This window comes from Tachysurus vachellii, chromosome 21 (genome assembly GCF_030014155.1).
Source record: "Tachysurus vachellii isolate PV-2020 chromosome 21, HZAU_Pvac_v1, whole genome shotgun sequence".
Taxonomy (NCBI): Eukaryota; Metazoa; Chordata; class Actinopteri; order Siluriformes; family Bagridae; genus Tachysurus; species Tachysurus vachellii.
In genome coordinates, this window is record NC_083480.1 from 12,412,548 (window position 1) to 12,434,304 (window position 21,757).

At 37.6% G+C, this 21,757-nt stretch overlaps 2 protein-coding genes across 2 annotated transcripts in view; both read right to left on the minus strand.

Annotated features, from left to right (window-relative positions):
• atp9b (ATPase phospholipid transporting 9B) overlaps positions 1 to 9,498 on the minus strand; it is a 37,153-nt gene extending 27,655 nt beyond the window's left edge. Inside the window, exons 1-5 of the mRNA XM_060897074.1 lie at positions 9,363 to 9,498; positions 6,012 to 6,185; positions 2,707 to 2,857; positions 1,182 to 1,295; positions 938 to 1,046 (exon numbers count right to left, since the gene is read on the minus strand). Coding sequence (XP_060753057.1) covers positions 938 to 1,046; positions 1,182 to 1,295; positions 2,707 to 2,857; positions 6,012 to 6,185; positions 9,363 to 9,442 — 628 coding nt within the window. The 5' untranslated portion in view covers positions 9,443 to 9,498. The remainder of the gene's footprint in view (positions 1 to 937; positions 1,047 to 1,181; positions 1,296 to 2,706; positions 2,858 to 6,011; positions 6,186 to 9,362) is intronic.
• A 3,280-nt stretch (positions 9,499 to 12,778) lies between these two features.
• sall3b (spalt-like transcription factor 3b) lies at positions 12,779 to 19,802 on the minus strand. The gene is made up of 4 exons (XM_060897456.1): positions 19,718 to 19,802; positions 13,841 to 16,777; positions 13,314 to 13,657; positions 12,779 to 13,168 (listed from the first exon to the last, which is right to left on the minus strand). The coding sequence occupies exons 1-4, from the start codon at positions 19,800 to 19,802 to the stop codon at positions 12,779 to 12,781; spliced, it is 3,756 nt and encodes a 1,251-aa protein (XP_060753439.1).
• Between the last annotated feature and the right edge of the window lie 1,955 nt (positions 19,803 to 21,757).

Here is a 21,757-nt window from a genome sequence, read left to right on the forward strand (position 1 = left end):
GGAAATACTCTTAGACTGCTAGTTAGTTTGTCTTATCACTTATGCTCGAGCTACTGTAAACAGCTCCCTCATCAGTCTCCCGTTATTCTTGCTCTTGTGAATAAAAATTTTAATGTTACTGACTAACTAAAAAGCGTAAAAGCCTTTGTCCTGAAGTGCGGACACTGGAGACTACTTCAAGACAGCTAAATAAATATACATCTCCATCAATGATGACAAACAAATATTTAACTCCTGCTATGTAGCCGGTCATACAAGCCCCTGGGCAAGTTGTTGCTATGGAAACACTCACTCACTCATCTCACTCATTTTCTACCGCTTATCCGAACTACCTCGGGTCACGGGGAGCCTGTGCCTATCTCAGGCGTCACCGGGCATAAAGGCAGAATACACCCTGGACGGAGTGCCAACCCATCACAGGGCACACACACTCACTCTCATTCACTCACGCAATCACACACTACGGACAATTTTCCAGAGATGCCAATCAACCTACCATGCATGTCTTTGGACCGGGGGAGGAAACCGGAGTACCCGGAGGAAACCCCCGAGGCATGGGGAGAACATGCAAACTCCGCACACACAAGGTGGAGGCGGGAATCGAACCCCGACCCTGGCGGTGTGAGGCGAACGTGCTAACCACTAAGCCACTGTGCCCCGCCCCGCTATGGAAACAATAATACAATAAATCAATAAAAATGAGCTTGAAGCTGGAACTACCGACAGATCAGAGAGTCAACTTCTTCTGACCAGTCAGTGGTACTGTGTGGGTTTCTGGGACGTAATCCATACCGTGCTATTGTGTTAAATGAACAAAGAATGCAAACTTGTTCGTATAAAAATGTCACCTGTTACTGAGACAGAACTCATTGGTCAGCACCGATTCAGACCAAAGCAATAATTAGCTTGTGTGGAAGCAGTAATGTACACGGGTTACCTCGGACTGTGAGCTTGCTGTACATCTGAGAATTCATCTCTTTGTCCCTCCTGTAGCGGCGGACCTCGTCCACGGCCTCTCTCACCATGGTGACGGCCAACACAAAAGCCTGATTGACAGGAAGAACAATGAAAATCTGCGAAAGCTGCCGAAAAAAAGACTTTTCTTTTGGCTTTAAAGACAGCTTGTTTGATCATTCGCACACGGTTTGGTTTATGGATTTGTTGCAATCAGCTGAACTCACCAGCGGCGCCCAGTAGGTGTAGAGATAACCGATTTTCAGGGACGGCACAAACTGGGAGCAGGCCACCACCAAGAAATACAAGTTGAGGAAAAACTTGAACTGCTGGTATAAAACCTAAAATAAAGAACAGACAAGAACAACCTGATGACATATTTTTTTCTTGTCTTTTTTTTTTTTCTGCCTGTCCAGAGCAACAAGCGCTCTGACACGTTTTCACGGGAGTAACATTAAAGCTCACCGTTCTGCTCTCTCTGTTCGCTCACTGTTCTGATAGATCATGTTCTCCCTGTTCAAAGACTGATCAGATATAGCTGGCGACCTAGCAGCACTTCAGACGAACGGCTCTTTGCCTCATGCAAAATTCATACGACCAGCTGAAAATAAAGTTGCCAGCCACACTTGAATAAGACATCAGCAAGCAGTCATAACACAACAGATCGGCTGTACACGTGAACGGAAAAAAGTACGTCAGGATGCTGTTGCCTCATCAGTTCGCTGATAGCTCCTCGTTAACCTGATTACTCACGTTCTCAGGGAAAGCTGTTCTGAGAACGATGGGTAGGGATTTCAATTTTAAACAATGTGTAAGGTCAGATACAAGCAGGAGGCATGGATGGACAAATCATTTGCCCAGGACAAGCACATTTACTTGTCTTTTATACTCAATTTAAGCTGAGAAATCATTTCAATGACAACAAATTACTGACTGTTCTATTTTTTTTTCTCATGAAGGACATGACATTTAGTAGAAATCATCAACTCATATATTTCCCTTTAACCTGCATACAAGCTAACTAGCTGCCATACATTAATGACCATGTTTAAAATCACCAAAACAAACACGCCCCAAACCCAAATGGGTCCCACCCCTGTTTTGATAGCTCCGCCCCACACATACACCAGAAAAGTATAACCCAGACAAGTATTATAGCGGAACCTGTTGGGGCAGCTGAACGAGGGTAAATTTTTATCAATAAATTAACTCAATGAGTAATACTATGGTAATACAAATGTGTTTTTGTAGTACTGTGTGTTATACCGTGAAAGGTTTAGCTCTGTTTCACACGGAAGACATTCAGTTCTCTCCAGCACTGGAAAGCTGATCCTATATTAACACGTCCTACTTCTTGTCTTATCGTAAGCCTTTCTTTGCTTTCTTTCTTTGTTTTTATCCGCCATGTCAATGTTAAAACCGCTTTCTGCTAATGTCACACATGCGCACTGAACACTCTCTCCGCCACATATTGACAAGACACGTCCCTTTCAGCTCATTGGCTACAGGTTAGTTTTGTTTTTGTTTTGTTTGGAGTTTTCTGAAGCATTTCTCAAACAACGGAGACCCCACCTTTAATTAAACACGGGTTTGAAAAGCATACTGGAGTGATGAATTAGTCATTTTGTCCAGCCTTGATGATGCAGTAACCAACTTCACAACTGTAAACGTAATCTCTCTGGTAATAAATAATAAACAACCCTCGCCATACATTAACAAAACCCTTATGTTCCATGTTAATTCTGAACTTACCCCCGGCACGAAGGTCAGGATGTTGTATTTCTGGTTTTTGATGGCGTTTTTTGGGTACTTCTCCTCACATTTTTCAGGATGGCCCAGCCAGACGGTTCGAGCCTTCAGCTCCTTCTTCCTCCGGCACACATGAGCCAGATACTCGCAGCATCTGAGGTTCAGGATGTGAAGGAAAAAATTACAGAGAGAAAGGGCTTGATGTGGTTTTCAGTATTCAGCAGTAATCAATCAACTGATAAGTAAAATTGGTAACATTAAAAGAAAACTAAAAACATAGCACAATAATGAACACATAATGCTTGCATGTTTTTATTATAGCTTTACAGCAAATTCTCTTTAAATGTAAATGAATACTTTTCCCTCTGCAGTCAGTCGATAGAGTGTCAGATAAAAAAAAGTGCAGTTTCAACAAACATCCTGAACTGCAATTGGAATCGGATTTCGAAAAGAAATTTCATTTTGAAACCAGAAAAATTTTTACATTTAAAGAAACTTAACTTTTTTTTTTTTTCTTTTTAACATTTGATCTAATTATATTTATATCTATTATATTTACAATGGCAATTATTTTTGTGTGAGTTGAGAGCTGAACTATGACGTGCTTCACTTTTATTAAAAATAAATAATCAAAATATAAAGAATAAAATTAATAAAATCAATGAAAAAAATATCTTGTATGAAATAATTAGCAGTTGATACTCAACATCATTCCTTGTCAAAGTGCTTTATTATTTATTAAGCTTTATGTCAGTTCCAACATTTATTTTTGTCTAAAATCTTTTATTCTGTCACTTTTATCTACATTCAACATTCAAGCCTATCGTTAAAATCCGAGAACTGAGTTAGAGTTGTTTTATATTTGCTGAAGTTATATAGTTTTATTTCATACAATTAAAAAAAAAACTTGAATTAAGATTATAATAACAAGTGTGTACAAGCAGGCAGAGGAAGAGTGGAGGATACAGGACAATACATGAAGATACAAGTTCAGAAATGTAACTGCAGAGTCTCTATCGTGTCCCTGTTCTTGCTTCTGCTTCCACTCTGAACTGTTCTCTAAAGCCAAGCCCAAGTGTGTACGCTAAACTCTCGTACGCTCCCCACTCTGAAGGTCATACAGCAAGCTTGTTGACTTTTCTATCCGTTTTACATTCCACCTGAAGTCTACACACATCACGCTGATGGAGAGGATAGCCGGGCCACTGGTGAGTGTACACAGTCATGCTGATTGGTTTGGTTGGCATTAACACAGATTACATAAACCTGGAAAAAATACAAAAATATTTGTGTTGGCCTATCTGCCCTCAGTGCGCAAGTTGCCAGCACCCTGATTCATAAGAGAGATTATTTGCTCAAATAAACGTTGTTTAAATAATTGGCCCGTTTGAATAAGCAGAATCACTCTGCTTGAATTATTTGTTCGTTTCATAATCCTTTGCCTAAGCACACTGAAAATTACTGGCAAGCACCAAACTGGTCAGCTGTGTGAAATCCGATTTGTTCATTAGGGAAACAGAATCAATATGCAGCTTACAACTGAGATGCATCACTGATAAACAAATGACAAGGGAAACTAGAGCCAATCGAGCAGATGCTTTATATACATAACACACCAATGAGAGTTTAAAGTTAGTAATATTTCAATATAAAGGAAGAAAGAGCTGAGGTTTTTCTATACAGTGAACTTTCTATACAGTGCGTTTTGACCTAAAATTCAGTCGCGCTACTTAACCCAAGTGCCTTTTGACTGATGATGTGCAACTAGAACCCAATGTGTAGCCAGCTGTGTGTGGGTGTGTGTGTGTGTGTGTGTGTGTGGATGTGTGCGTGTGTTTTATGCACAGTTACCTGAGCATTAATGAGATTGACAGAAAACCTCTCTCTTTAACACACACTGATACACAAATCGGTGAACGGATACAGCAGGGATATTTAAATACACGTGTCAAAGTCCAGCTTCAGAAAATGCCTTGCTTACAAAGGACATGATAAGCATCCGACATGACTGACCAGTGAGGACACGAAACATTTTAAAGTGGTTCTGTTGTGTTTCACATCAGCGCTTCATATTACCATACTAAAGACACAAAGTTTGAGAATATGTGCATACGTCTCCGTGCAAACGTCTTTAAACAATTCAAGTGGAAAAGTAAAAAAAAATAAATATCTAGCTTGTGAAAACTCCTTCCTGTATTGATGAGCTACCTTCAGTTTAATCATTTACATAAAGTGAACTGTGGCCTGTTTCTGCAACAGTATAATCTGAGTGTTCAATTCAATTTGTAGAAATATTCACAGAGTCCACAATCTTGTGACATTTCACATGTTCTCACTATGTCCAGAAAGAAACTCTGGGTTCAATGCTTTCCTCTTATCATCCTAAAACATGGCAGAAACTGGACTGTGTGTGAGTGCACTGTGTCTGCAATGTGCTGTTCCATCCAGATAAATTGCTTACTATGGATGGACGGACGGATGGATAAATGGATGGATGGATGGTTGAATACACAGATGGATGGAATGATAGAAAGGTGGAATGATAGATGGATAAATGGAATAATGAACAGACTGAATAAATGAATGGATGGATAGATGGATGGATGGAATGGTTAGCTAGAACGATGGATAGAATGGATGAAACCAATGGACAGATAGAATGAAAGGTGGGTGGAATGGATGGATGAATGGATGGAAGGATGGAATAGATTAATTCATCAAATAGACAGATAGGTGGAAAAGAGGGGTGGGTGAAATAGATGGATAGAATGGATGGATTGATGGAATAGAGGTATGGATGGATGGATGGATGGATGGATGGGATGATAGAAAGGTGGAATGATAGATGGAAAAATGGAATAATGGACAGACTGAATAAATGGATGCATGAATAGAGGGATAGGCTGGATAGAATGGATGAAACTGATGGACAGATAGAATGAAAGGTGGATGGATGAAATAGATACATTGATCAAATAGACAGATAGATGGAATAGAGGGGAGAGTGGAATAGATACATGGATAGAATGGAAGGATTGATGGAATAGAGGTATGGGTAAGATGGATGGATGGATGGATGGATGGATGGATGGATGGGTAAAACAGATGGATGGATGGATGGATGGATGGATGGATAGATAGATAGATCGATAGATAGATAGATAGATAGATCGATAGATAGATAGATAGATAGATAGATAGATAGATAGATAGATAGATAGACAAAATGGATGGATGGATAGAATGGATGGATTGATGGATAGAATAGACAGATGAATAGATGGATGAATTCATAAGTGTTCATGTACCTTCCACACAACACCTTCCAGCCTCCACAGAGGAACCAGCCCAAGCCGTGGTGCCTCTGTCTGAGCCTGGCTCTGGGAAGCGTGTGGTAATCGCTTTCGTCACTCTCAAAAGCCTCCTCGGACATCATCAGTGGCATCTCGTCGAGATTTGATGCCTCGTCTTCGATCTGATACCTTGAAAAAAGAAAATGTTGTTTTCTATTTTGAGACTTCTTCAGCACTTCAGTGGAATACTTGTGATGTCATAACGGTGGTGTTTAATATACAAACAATTACAAAGTTTTAGTCACAGCAGCTGTGTGTTATGATAGCTACATAACTCATTCTGGATGTTGTGATATATTTATAGATTTGGTTCCAGGCCATTTTCAGAGGGTCTGAGGCATTAAAATTTAGATTACATTATACTTATTACTCAGCATTATTTTACACACAGATTACATATCCAGTAGGGCTCGGCGATAAAACAGTAACGATATGCATCGCGATAAACATGTGGTCGATATCAATAAAAAATGTGTTCGATAAAACGTTCCATATTTTTTATTCTTCGCCAGAAGAAAACAGAGGTTGCGAAGCAAGTTTGGTTGCATTAACAAAGGCACTCACTCTCTGGTAACCTAGCAACGTAGGGAGTGACACGCTAACAGCCAATCATGTAACAGTATCTTATGTTTACATTTTAATTATTTGAGTTTTCCATGGTTGTTGACATTTCTGTCTTAAGCAGGGTTAGAAGTCTGTTTGTTTATTCCAACAATCAGAAAAATGAAAAAAATAAAACGTTTACAATAAAAAGTGAGATTAATTGTCATCTTTTATCCTTCTTAAATTGACACCTGGAAAGGAATAATATAGGGCTGGGATATACACTGACACTTCCACTTGTCCAGTCTGCTATCTAGTGAAATTATTTGTTTGCTAAATAGTATTAGCCAAGCAAATACATCCCATAGTTTTATGAGAATAATTACAATCCTGACTCCAATCATTAAGGGCCTAACTTGTGGTTATCAAGACCTTCACAGTAGCGTACACAGGAAAACATGCTAATCCAATATTACTTCAGTCTGTATCTCTAGTCACACAAATATCCCTCTTTATATACCATGACTTACTCTTTTATCATAATGCATCCTTATGAACTTCCATCATTTTTCCTTTGCATGCTCCTCAAGGGGGAAATAATTCCCGATCAAAAACATCTTTGAGATTAATACCAAAGAACTAGAAAGATCAGAAAAGACTTAGAGAAACAAACAAACAAACAAAAAAACTCAAGTGTTAATTTGAGAGTACTCGGCACGCTCTCACATATCTCCAGTGCTGCGTGGCAGAAAGCTACAATAACACGCTGAGATGAGCCGAATCTCCAGAGGATATCAGATTGCAGCCACACATTAGCCCAGCATCGCCTCCACTTACATCCTACTGTACAGAGCTGCTTCCATCTAAGCATTTCAGTTGTCTATGAGTTCAACTGAAGCGGTTAAATAATTACTTCAGTAAATGTTATGATGACTAATCAAATATTACTCAATATTACACTTATAGAGGCCATATTTGTGAACTGTGAAACAATGTGATTATTATTATATCTATATTCTATGTAACAATTCCCTAATGACCAATCACTGATCACAATTGTTCCTCAACAACCAATAACTGCACACCATTGTTCCTCAACAGCCAATCAATTATCAGTATTGTTCTAACTGACAAATATTTTTACTCCAGTAACCAATCCCTGATCATCAGTACTACCAACAACCAATCATTGATCACAAGTACTATGGGCTTGTATTTCCTGTTCATCGCTTTATACAAATTATAGCATTTCGTGAATCTTTTCAATTCTTCAGTGTCTTCATTCTGCATGTAACACGTTTTAATATGCAACTTATTCAATTCAATTCAAATTTATTTGTATAGCACTTTTTACAATGGACATTGTCTCAAAGCAGCTTTACAGAACATAAACATAGAACAAAAGGTTAATATAAAGATTACTATAATACAAAATTCAAGATTAATATTAGATATATTTAAATGTGTTTGTATTTATCCCCAATGAGCAAGTCTGAGGTGACTGAGGTGACTGTGGGGAGGAAAAACTCCCTTGAGCGGTAAAAGAAGAAACCTTGAGATAATCCAGACTCAAAGGGGAACCTCATACTCATATGGGTGACACCGGAGTGTGTGATTATAAATATACAGATATACAGCCAAATCATCATGATGATTATTTCATATGAAAACGACTCTACGGCATCATTCCTTTATTAATAGGGACTTTAACCTCTTTTTTTTTGCCCTGAAGAGAATTAGCATAACACTTACTTTCAAGGATTTCTTCCTCCGACCTTCAAGCCACTGTAGCCACTGGGATCTAAAACTATATCTGGATTTCGGTACATATGTTTCAGCAACAATGACTATTATTAAAAGGAAAATGAATTTCATTTTTATGATGAAAAAAAAGTGTATTATTTAAAGCTAGACGACGGAGGGAAATAATGCACAAGTAAATCACTGAAATAGTGAGAGACAGCACTGATGACTCAAGACATGTGATATACTTACTTATAGACATGTGATATACTTGTTATGCTTACTAAAACTGCCAGACACAGGAACGGTTTCTTTCCCCAGGCAATCACCCTGATTAACAACTCACCATAATTATATTCCCAGCTTCATATCTATAAGTACTGCATTATCAGGACTGTCACATCAGTCACATCATCTGTATATATTACACACACTACTGCTGCTATATATTGTACAAAAGCATAATATTGCACAATATTGTTCTTTGCACTTCCCACACTTTATGTACATAACTGATCAGTCATGTTCTGTATTCATATTTAATACTCATTCTGTCTTGCATCTCATCGTCTGCATTGTTTTGTATAGTTTGTATAGTATAGTGTTATTTATGTCTGTACTTTTGAGAGTCACAAACAGCTGGAACCAAATGCCTTGTGTGTGTCAACATCAACACACTTGGCCAATAAACCTGATTCTGATTCTGATAGAGCCAAAGGACATTTTTTATGCAATACTGGAGCTGCATTTTAAAGAAACGTTATAAATCATATAAGACGTGTTTAAACAATAAACATAGCCTTAACTAAGCTTAATAACCAAGGTGTGACACTGCGACTGACACACTGACAGCTGACAAGGAGGCTAATAACAACACATAGCTTAGCCTGTTAGCACAAAACCACGAAACAACATTAAATAACACACTTCAGAGATGCTAAAATAACATTTAAATAAAAAAAAGACTCAGTTGTACATTTTAACAAGGCGGTGATAACAGAATAACAGTAGACTTCTAACCTGAGAGGTGTGCCAGCATTGTAATAAAGGTGCTTCTTGAAATTGTTTCGCATAGGATTCAGTGGGATGCTGTCAGCCATCTTGGCTGAAATGTGTACAAAATGACGTCACTTCCAACCGCCACTCCTGCGTCCGTATTGTCCTACACTGCGTACTACCGTAATACGTGGTATAGAAGGATAGAAGAAATTGACTTTAAGGGCCGTCTGTGTGGGTACTATTAAGTACAGAAGTGTTCCGTTTTAAACGTGGGCAAGTCAAAAGAAAAACTACCGTAAAGGCTGCTAACTTCACTCTCGGAAAAATAATACAAAAATATTAAAATAAGAAGCGTATATAAGGCTATATAAGGCTAAGATTTTTCATTAATTGTAGTTATAGTTAATATAGATAATGTATTATCTATAGGTATAGATAATAATAATAATAATAATAATAATAATAATAATAATAATAATAATAATAACAATAATTAATAGTAATAATAATAATAATAATAATAATAATAATAATAATAATAATAATAATACATATTACTACTACTACTACTAACAATAATAATTAATAATAATAATAATAATAATAATAATAATAATAATAATAATAATAGGAGTTTGCATGTTCTCCCCGTGCCTCGGGGGTTTCCTCCGGGTACTCCGGTTTCCTCCCCCGGTCCAAAGACATGCATGTTAGGTTGATTGGCATCTCTGGAAAAATTGTCCGTAGTGTGTGATTGCGTGAGTGAATAAGAGTGTGCGTGTGCCCTGCGATGGGTTGGCACTCCGTCCAGGGTGTATCCTGCCTTGATGCCCGATGACGCCTGAGATAGGCACAGGCTCCCCGTGACCCGAGGTAGTTCGGATAAGCGGTAAAAGATGAGTGAGTGAATAATAATAATAATAACAATAATAATAATAATAATAATAATAATAATAATAATAATAATAATAAAACAATCATAATAATCATAAGAATAACACCAGTTTCACTTTTTATTTTCCTAACATTTGATTACTGTGTTATAGTAAAAATTGTGTTTTAATATACTTTTGGTTTTTAGTTAGCTTTATAGCTTTATAGGCTGTAACATTTGTAAAGTGTTATAGATTTATGCATAATATTTATTATGAAGGGTGCTAATAATTTTGGACCTGACATCAATTTGACATCCATGTACTAATTTGCCATATTGGCCTTTGGCTTGTTTAGGACAGAAGAATGCAGTTTTTAACAGCAGCTACTCAGTGGTAAAGCTTAACTTTATGTAGACTGACAACTGACATCCTTCATTCAAGGGTTCCAATCATTTTAGATGTTCAAAACTCATCATCATCCTGTGTGCATAGATTTTTTATAAAAAAATGAGCATCTTCAGTAACTTCTTCATCCTGGTCAGGGCCTCAGTGGATCTAAAGCTTATTCCAGGAACATTTAGAGGGCACAAGGACACAAGGGGTTGTGATAGCTTACTGGTTAAGGTGTTTGACTACTGATTGAAAGGTTGTAAGTTCAAAACCCAGGTCTGCCAAGCTGCCACTAATAGGCCTGTGAGCAAGGCTCTTAACCCTGAATTGCTCAGTTTTATAAAACGAGATAAGTAAAAATATATGTTGCTTTCAGTAAGGGTGCCTACTAAATGCTGTAAACATAATTTGTTACAGTGTACAAGGAAAAATTGTTAATCTTGTCATGTTATTAAAAATGGACTTTTTGTTATTAAAAAAAAAAAACACTTATTGACTTACTGAAACCTGTGCCATTGTGTGTCAGCCCCCTGTCATTTTACACTCCTACATGGATTGAAATTATACAAATACCGTATCAGTAATTTTTGCTCTGTGATTCTTATCATAAACATTTTGTAGAAATTTTGATATAGATTTGTTCACAGAAATCTGACAATATCTGTATTTTTATGACAATACAGTCAAATGCTAGAAACAGTTTAATAGATTTCAAGTTCAAACAGGTCTTTGAGAAAAAAATTATTGTAACAATCTAATTTAAGCTCTTTCTATTTTAACTTAATATGGTCTAATTGTACTTGTAGTGATCCTTGTATATGTGTGACAAGCTGGGAAAACCTTTCACATGGTGAGATATTGACATTTTCTAATATATACATATATACTTTTGAAAACTACAGGCTTTCTTGAACCGAATTGTTGTAAATTGTTTATCACACAGCTTGATTACATTCTGTTCACCCCCAAAATTTAGAAGGAGTAAATTCCGCTTAAACATTCCAATACCACATATATTTTTAGTGCCATTGTTTGATTAGAAAACTGCTTAGATTAGGTTTATTTCACTATTGCACATAGCTTTTGAGAAATTGATCAAAATGTTTATAATGTTTGTGGTAGTGGCATTAAAGAACAAAGTGAAAAACTAAATAACACTCAAAACTTAAATTTTTTTTTAATATCACTTTTTGGGGGTGGATTCTAGAACTATGTAAAAAAAATTATTAGATGGCTTTTCCTAGACCACTACTGATTGCACTAATTGCAATGCAAAAGAAAACACTGAAAATGATTTCAACATTTCAGGCATAGACACTAAATGTATATATAGTTAATGTTTTTATAGACAAAAAAGGTATACTTGGCTTAACACTGGGGAACATACAGTATACATACTGTAGTTACTTGTTCTAGGAACAATAAGCTACAGAAGCAGCAGCATGATGCAATATAAGTTAAACCCATTGCATTTTATTCTCTGTGGAAAAAAAATCATTGAGAAATAGAAATACAAATTCCTTATAATAAATACAAAGGATTAATCTATATGTATACAGTTAAGTCTTTTTATTGTTGATTATTTGTCAAAATTGCAACTAGAGAATATATCTTTAAGAATATTCTACTTCATGGCAATGACACTAGTGGGCAAATTCATAACAATTTCAAAACCTTTTCATTTTTTGCTTCACAAAGCCGTTGCTTTATCCTGATAAAACTGAGTATCATTAACATGGAGGGCATACTGAACACAGCTTTTACTTTCAGTGGTAATTAGATCAAGATCATACAATAAAAATAATTTAATTTTGTATTCATGTAGCTAAACTGTGGTTGATATTAAATTCAAACCAAATGTAATTTGCATGTAAGTTGCAGGTTTAATTACTGCTGGTGACTGATTTTCCACATGTAGTACCATATTACCACTGTGTTATAGTTATTGGTTTTGTCTGGTTTTTATGGAGTTATTTGTTATGTCTGGCTTTTTTTTTTATTTTGTTTTGTCTGGCTTTAAAAATATCAGAATGAAAGGCAACTAAACCAGTCAATAGAATAGGTAACAATGTAAATTTATATACAGTTGAAAGTCATCAGGTACATACTGCAGGGTCTGTTATTCTCCATGTGTCTTTTTGCATATGGGATTAGTTCCACTCTCTTGTGTGTTTAATTAATTCTAATCTCTTTATTGTCATCAATCAACATGGAGAAGTGTCGTCCAGGTGGAAGGTCTACGCTTGTTTTCCCAAGGGCACGGATTGACGAGCTGTTTCCGCTGCACGCCTTGTCCATGGCTACAGTAGAAAGTTGAGGTACTCCTCCATTCTGAATGACAGAAATTTCATTGTTCTTCATGGATAAACCATTGCTGATGGCAACAGCATATCGACTCCAAAAGTTCTGATCCATGTTCATAGCCCTTGCTGCAAGGTCCTTCTGAAATACCTCATTGAACTTGAGAGCCTCAGCACCTAGAAGAGCCAGCGGGTTTTCCACAGACAAGCGCCTACCTCTTCGTGCAGGTACGTTATTCCACATGTGAGTGCCCATGTGTACCTGCAGAATGGGAAATCAAGAAGAAAAGTCATGATGGATTAGTTTACTCACAGTGCATACACTGTGTCTGATTGCTCCTGCTTCTTCACAGTGAACACTTTCTTTTCTTACTAATAATAAGTTTGAGTGCTGATTATCAACATACCTTGAGATTACCCTTTGTTGTGAAGGCTCGGCCACATATGGAGCAAGCAAAAGGTTTTTCACCAGTATGTGTTCGCTCATGGATTTGTAGGGCGCTTGCAGAAGAGAAGTTTTTCCCGCATACATTACAGTTGTGCTGTTTCGGGGTTCTACGTGGTGGTGGGCTTCCAAACAGTGAAGTCATCCCTGGGATTATTGCTTCAGATGGCATAGATGAAGACTGTATAGATCCAAATACAGGATAAGGGCCTTGTTTAGGTGTGTATGGCCTATTGCAACTTTCTATCTCCATCTTAACTGGGGCCCGTACGCTATCATCCATATCACTGGACCTCTGGCTTACTCCTGAGAAAGCAGTTATAAACCATTAGTGTGACAAAGATATGACAAAAATAATTGTAGAAATCATAGTAGGTGGGACAAAAATGGTTATGTGTTTTGTCAAATTTTGTCAACAATTTCCAAGCATCCATTAAATGTGTATGCATTAATGCACCATATATGATCAAATAATTAGCACCATCTTACCATGCTCCATGATTGAAGCCTTTCTGATCTGATCATACACTGTGCCGTTTAATGCATTTGGGGCTGGGGAATCAGACATTTCACATTTAACTGTAGCTGCTCGCTCCTGCTTATCAAAGGTAAGATTGAGTGACACTGGAACATCCTGTAGACCCTCAGGCTGAAGTTTTGTTGGTTTTGGTGTTGGAGGGTGAATGATGTTGGTTGACTCTGGCACAAAAGTTCTGTGATTCTCTATATTTCCCATGGATGGAGACCCATTATCGGGATCGTTGTCAAAAATGGCACTCATTACCATCTTGTGTTCAGTTAATTGGCTAAGACTAACTGTCGAGTCACTATCTAATGTTCTCACATCAGACACATCATGAGGTAATGGTGACATTGGTGCTGAGCTACTGTCCGAAAAGGTGTTGTGGGGATTTTCACCATTTTCTGAAATATCTTCCTCTTCATATGAAATATCATCAAGTCCATCATCGTCATAATCATTCAAACTGTCAAAACTCCTCTCTTCCAGAATCAGGTCATTGCTTTTTTCATGAATAGCATCTGTTGGGAAAGTTTGGAGGTTATTGGGAATCTGGCCACCCATGTGCATGCGAATGTGCTGCTGTAACACAACAGCATTGGTGAATTTCTTCTGACAAATTGGGCAGGAGTGCTGAACTTGAAGGGGAGGTTTTGCACGGTGGACACCAAAATGAGTCTTCAGGTTGCCTTTAGTTGTGAAGGCACGGCCACAAACCTTACATTTAAAGGGCCTCTCGCCAGTGTGAATTCGATAATGCATCTTAAGTGCACTCTGACAGCTGAGAACTCGGTGGCAGATCACACACTGATTGGGGTCCATCATCTTTTTGTCAATGTTCTCCACAAGTTGCTGGAGCTTTGATGTTTCAGATGTGTGCATAGATTCCTGGATTCCACTGAAAGGAAACCTCGCATTAAAGTGCTCTGTGATTTGTGAAGGAGTAGAAGATTTCATCACTGGGTTAATCATATCAGTGGACTCTGGTGTATTTGCTCTAATGGGTGTTTCTGTTGATGGATATTTTGAAAGAGTGTTGTGACTTGCAGAGACAAAATTTTCAGCTGGACCGGTCACACAGTTTGTGGGGAGGTAAATTTCATCGGCTTTTGAAACGGCTGTGGTGCCTTCTTCTTTGTTTATCTGGATGCACGTGGCCATCTTAGGTGTATGTAATTGGTTGTCAGACTGAATATGAATATCTTTTTCAGTACTAGCGACAGTTGGAGACAATGGTGTACTTTCATTTCTAGCTAGTAAAGACCTTGGTGGAGATCTTCCTGTGGGTGTATTACTAAAGGAATCACTGTTTTCCACACCTGTTACTGTGGAGGGTAATTGCAGACCCAATCTAGGATTTAATGTCTGCAGAATAGGTTTGCTGTCTAACCATGTTGACCCTGTTTTCTCTGGAGGAAAAGACATCCCATAGGGAATACCAGAGCTTGTTGGAATATTATCAAGATATTCTGGTACTGGGTATGGATTCATCTGTACATGTGGGTATTTGTCTTTGTGCCTTTGAAAGTGAACTTTCAGGTTTCCTTTAGTGGAGAAACGGTTGCCACATATGTTACATTTGAAGGGCCTCTCACCTGTGTGAGATCGCAGGTGGATCTGCAAGGCACTGTCACTGCCAAATACCTTGGCACAGAACCTGCATTTGTGTTTGAAAAAGGGGTCCTCAGAGCTGGGCTTGGTTTCAAATATTGAGGCATTGGGAAGTTTAATTTTGCGATGCTTTATCATAGAAGCAAGTGGTTCTAGTGCGTTGGTAGTGGCTGCAATGCTGGCAAGGGGGTTTGGGAAGATGACTCCTCTAGGAGGACTTTGAGGTAGCAGTGGTAAATTGGCAGAAGAGTTGATAACATTGCTCTGGCTTATTGAATGGGGACGAGGAGAGTTCAGAGGCTGAGTATGACTAGCATTAGGGAGTGAGCTATTGCAGGACGGCAATAAAGTAGACACACTAGTATATGTAGATAGTGGAGCATTTGGGTTTGCTAATGAAATGGGGGTACTATCACTTTCTCTGGGATTGGATTGTTCATTATTTGGCTGTGATACCCGAAATGATGGGCCTTCCAGCCTTGATGCCTGGGAAACAGATGCTTGTCCATTCACTGTGGAAGGCATGACTCCGGATAATGGAAGTACAGGAGGAGGGGCCATGCCCTGGAAATGGTAAGTGCAAGAGACAGAGGGAAATGCCTTGGATGCTGGATTTAGCGCAGCTTGTGTTGGTTGCCTGTTCATCACAGCAACCTGATTGCGGATCTGCTCAATGAGTTTTAGCTGGTGGACCTGTTGCTGCTGTAAAGCCATTAGCTGTTCCAAAATCATAGGTATTGCCACTGAACTTGCCTTTCCTCCAGATCCATCACCTTGGATACTTTGCGAAAACTGTGCAACTGCCACCCTGGTACTATGGAGGATCTCCAAGGTTACATTTGTGCTGGGAATGCCAAAGTTTGTGCTTAGACATGATAAAGGTAGAGGAATTTCACTTTCACTCGAGTCGGGTGGAAGAGGGCTGGGGTTTGATATTTTATCCACAGGTGCGTTAGTATCCATAGGGTCATCCACTCCAACTGCATTTTCTTCAGGAAGACTGACATTTTCTTCTCCCTTCTCAGTCAATTCAGACTCAGGTTCCATGTTCTCAATTTCAGCTGGGTCACTATGAGCACTTAAGAAGGATTCCGTAGGAGATCCCTGAGGGGAAGGGAATCTTTCAACCTCCTGTACAATGTGCACAGAAGGCTCCTCAGTGCACTTATTCTGGTGCTCCAGCAACTCTGACCAGTCGAAAAATTCAGCACAACATGTCTTACAGACAAGAGTCTCCTCGTTTCCGCTGCGGCTCTCACTGCCGCTCTCCTCACTGGCACCTTTACTCAAGAGCACTGTTGAGAAGAACCACAGAAAAGCAAAATATTTGTGAATACAAATCCACAAGTTAACGAATAGCTTACAGCTTTCTCTGCTAGATGCACACTAAAAATATCTACTCAGACAGCAGTCTAATTTAGCTAAAGATATATCTAATCAATTTACCAATTACAGAGGCTCACATTCTATATTGTCATACATCCAAGACCAAGTTGCTAATTTTCTGTGCACAATCCATGAAATTAAATGACCTGTTTATTGAAAGAAATTCCATAGTAACTATTGATTTCCAATGTTTTTAGCCAATTCACATCCGGTCTGTCAGTCTGTCAGCAAATTAAGAATTACGATTGACTAATTGTGATTTTCCATTGCCAGCATACACTCTTATTTTTGGGATATTTTAAGATCTATACTTTCCCTCTTCTTGTACAAACACTAAGAAAAACACAGAATAACATTACTTTAGGTAGAAATGGTTTGGTATTTACCCTGGCAACACTATTTAACAGTAACATTAAGTCTTATTTAGATAATGTCCCTTATTTCCCAAAGATTAAACATACCAAAATACACCATTTCTTAATTTTTACGTTTTTTTTTTACTTTTAAATAGTTTCTAGTGCTTTAAAAGTAGCCTGTATCATTGGCCTATTAGGTCAAATTATATTCCTCACAGCTATTTTTACGTTTCCATCTGAGAAATTCATTCTAATCTATAGAATTTAAAATGAAATAGTTTTGGTTGATTAAAAAAGGAACGTACTCAAACATTATTCCTCAGGCATATAATCGTTAAAATGCCATAATTCTATACATAAAAACAATGCAAATCAAAATATCATGGTAACTTGAAATGATATCACATCAGAAGTCACGAGTCACACGTTTCATTCAATATATGAAAAATGTATTAAAAAATTCATTAATTAAAATGATCATTAAAAATGATTAGTTAACAATTAATGGTTAATACTTTAATGTCTGATCAATAAGTGAAAAAGTGAAAAAGGAAATTAAGTAACACCGTTCCAGAACCTCTGTGATTTTTGTACCATAAATGACACACCTAGGCCTGTATTAATGGTGCGATCACAAATTTGGTAATTACACTAGGCAATAAATGATTTAGCGACAGATAATCTAATTGCATAATACAACTGGCGCTTTGAATAAAATAACGAGAGGGATTTTTCTCCATGCAGTCTGTATTGTGATCCTTCTTCACTCAAACACGGGGCAGTTACAGTGTGGGTCAGTGGCTCATCTCATTTCGTTAAGCGTGTGGGTGGTCCCTCTCACACACACACACACACACACACACACACACACACACACACACACACACACACCAAACACACACACACACACACACACACACACACACCAAACACACACACACACCGCACACACACACGCACAGGAAGGTGAGAGCGCATTGAAGAGGGCTGAGAGAGTGCAGATCAAATGAAGCACCCCATTAGCGAATGAAACACACCAACACTTCAGCCGTCCAAATCGAGTGCACAACGACTACACTTACTGTAGCCTACTCAGTTTTGTGTGCACTTCATTTACATAGGCCTACACTAACGATAAATACATGAGCCTCACCATTTCTCAACCACTTCTCAATAAGCATGAAGTCTAATAGGATTCAGAAATCTACATTTAGCATCTTTAGACCGAATATATTTTCTCCGAAAATAGATTAAATGTCATAAAAGGCACAGTTGCACAGTTTATAAAAACACCTAATAATAATAATAATAATAATAATAATAATAATAATAATAATAATAATAATAATGCAGTGTAGTGTACATACTTTAAGTGTAGTTATATTCTATAAGCACTGAGATATGAATGAATTTGCCATTTTCTTTAACATATAAAACGCACCAAACATCTCAAAACACTTCCACAGTTTTAGGCCTGAACTCGGAGGAACTGTGTTCAATAAATCAACGACCTTAATAAATTAAAATGTGTTTAATTAATCAAGATACTTTAGGTAAAAAAATGACTTGGCTAATTAATGTAGTCCATCTTATTGTAAACATGGAGCAAAACAATACTTTAGGCGCCTAATACATAGGCGCACATTCAGTGTAAAAGCAGCTGCTTACTGAAAAAAGGGTTTAGAGTTATTAAATTCATTGGATCTGATTTTTAAAAAATAAGCACTAACGGATTAACTTTAGTTGTCTGAAAGAATTATGTTAGAAATATTTAAAAATCGCGGTTGAATCTAAAGAAACAAGTTGCGTTAATAGTTGGAGCGTTAAAAGTTGATCAAAAAATTATATTTTATTTAATCTATTCTTTCACGGGTGACTGTTATTATTATTATTATTATTATTATTATTATTATTATGATTATTATTATGATTATTATTATTTGTGGTTTTTTTTCTTAATTTAGTAAAATATGTAATTCTTCTTCATCTTCTTCTTCTTCTTCTTCTTCTTCTTCTTCTTCTTCTTATTATTATTATTATTATTATTATTATTATGTTAGCATTTATTGATTGTAAAACATCCTTAAGGCTCAAACAGTGCAAACTGACTCGCTTTGGGGAGAAATAGGCGACACACACACACACACACACACACACACAGTTAACGTGATAAACTGTTCACAACTCTAAACCAAAAAAAAAAAAAAACCCACCGACAATATTTAGTTAAAGCTTTAGTTAATTACTCAAACTTGTGATTTTGTTTTAAACTTCGCATAATTTTCCTCCCTTCATTACTGACTATAAAACTGCATTAGAAGTTCAAACACAGCGTTATTTAAAGTTATTTTAGAAACTTCTTTTTTGCTCAGTTACTAAAACAAAGTCACAAAACTGCAGGCAGAAAATCAGAGCAAACTGAAGTGTGTTAAGTGTAAAGTAAGTGGCACATGTCCCTACATCTCCCCGTGTTCGCCCGGTGCTGGTGCGTACCGCTATCCGCGCCTCTCCTCCCTCGCTGCTCCGTCTCCTCTCCCGCGGTAACGTGCTGAGGCTTGGCCTGCTTGCGCCGGGACATCCTGTTTGGTTTTTGCGCCCGCACATCGGTGGCGGACGCGACGCGTGTGGACAGACTTGCGGCGGCGTCTCGGCGTATGTTCAGGGTTGTGGGACGTTAGATTGTGTCAGCGCTGCGCGGCTCGCGCATGGCGGAGGTCTGATGATGATACAGGCTCGCGCATCAGAAGTAAAAACCGGCCTGCGCGCGCGCGCTGGGATTGGCTGGTTTCCAGGCGGGCCGCGCGGGATATGCAAATGAAGCACGGACTTTTGGATAATTAGCCGCCGCTGCCGCTGCTCTCTGTGCGCGAGACACGGCACGACCGACAGCAAACACAGGAGTCCGGAAGGGTTGCCAGATTGGAGTGAGGTTTCAATCGGGGTTGCCAGATAAGGCCACTGTTTAACATTCACCTAATTCACCACCAATCCAAAAGCTTACTACAGTTACAAACAGCCGAAAACTAAACGTAACCTCACTTTAATAGTGCTGTTTATGTGTAAATACTCATTACACGTGTGATTTTTCTATAATTTTTAAACGTGATTTATTTTCACAGGTGATTTTGGACACTGTTCCCTTCAGTATACACGTGATTTAAAGACAAGGATCATTTATTTTCAAGTGATTTTAAATACAAATTTATTTCACACTATTTGTTTTTCATGTTTGTTTCATGTCTCTCACACTTTTAACTTTTGTTGATCGTATACAATATAATTCATTTGAAATGGTTCATTTAAAATCATGTGAAAAACACAGTCACATGAAATGTAGTGAATGGATTTCATTTAAGAGAATGAAGGATAGTGAATGTAAGGAAATATAATGTAATACTTATGTATCATTACAGTTTGTTTGTCTGTTTGTTTGTTTATTTGTTTGTTTGTATTCTATGAGATATTTGCAGTGTTGGCATTCGATTTTGCCTGGTTCAAATGGTATCTCACTATAAATGTCATCTTCTGTAGCTCACTACATCCCTCAGAGATTAGTTCTTGGCCCTTTTCTTTTTAGTATTTTACAGTTATTGGCTTGTTATTAAGTATTGATCATTATACTGCATTACAATTTCAGTGCTCTGTGTTATGTTGACATAATGGAGAAACCACTCATCAAGAGTGAGCACCTATTTTGTAAACTCTAACATTACATTTACATTTATGGCATTTAGCAGACACCCTTATCCAAAGTGACTTACATTTATATTTCAATTTATGTAAAGTGACCAATTGAGGGTTAAGGGCCTTGCTCAAGGGTCCAGCAGTGGCAGCTTGGTGGACGTGCGATTAATAAAGAAATAAACATTAAGAAAGGACCATTTTAATTCTTTAGTGACCTGAAAGCTAGTACAATTGATTGGATCAATATATTAAATCATCATAATTTAAAAGTAGAGCTTCATTTTTTTATGGGAAATTACAACAGGTTTTAACTGAAAGTAAAGTCAGGTAGTGTTTACATTACATATACATCATTTAGCATATGCCATTATCCAGAACATCTTACAATTTATCGCATTTTTATACAACTGAGGCTTAAGGCACTTGCTCAAGGGCCCAGCAGTGGACACTTGTTGGTCCAGGGGTTCAAGCTCACAACTTTTTGATCAGTGGTCCAACACCTTAAGCACTAAGTTAGCATATCCCTAGGTAGCTACCAAAGCCTGATTTTTAAGTAGGTAAGTCATGATATTTAAAGGTTTTTGTTTCTATGTGTTGTTTTGAGGAGTCTCCGAAGCCCAATATTTTCCATTATTGTTCATTTTAGTGGTTTCTTATTGTGTAAACTCTCATTGTAAGTTCTTACTGTGCAAATTGATATCTGATTTAATGCTTTAATAAGCATATGCAGATCATTTACATATTTAAAAACTTTTCAATTTAGATCTTTTTATTAAATCTATTTAGGATTTCAAATTTTATACCCTGAATCAAAATTATTATTATTATTATTATTATTATTATTATTAT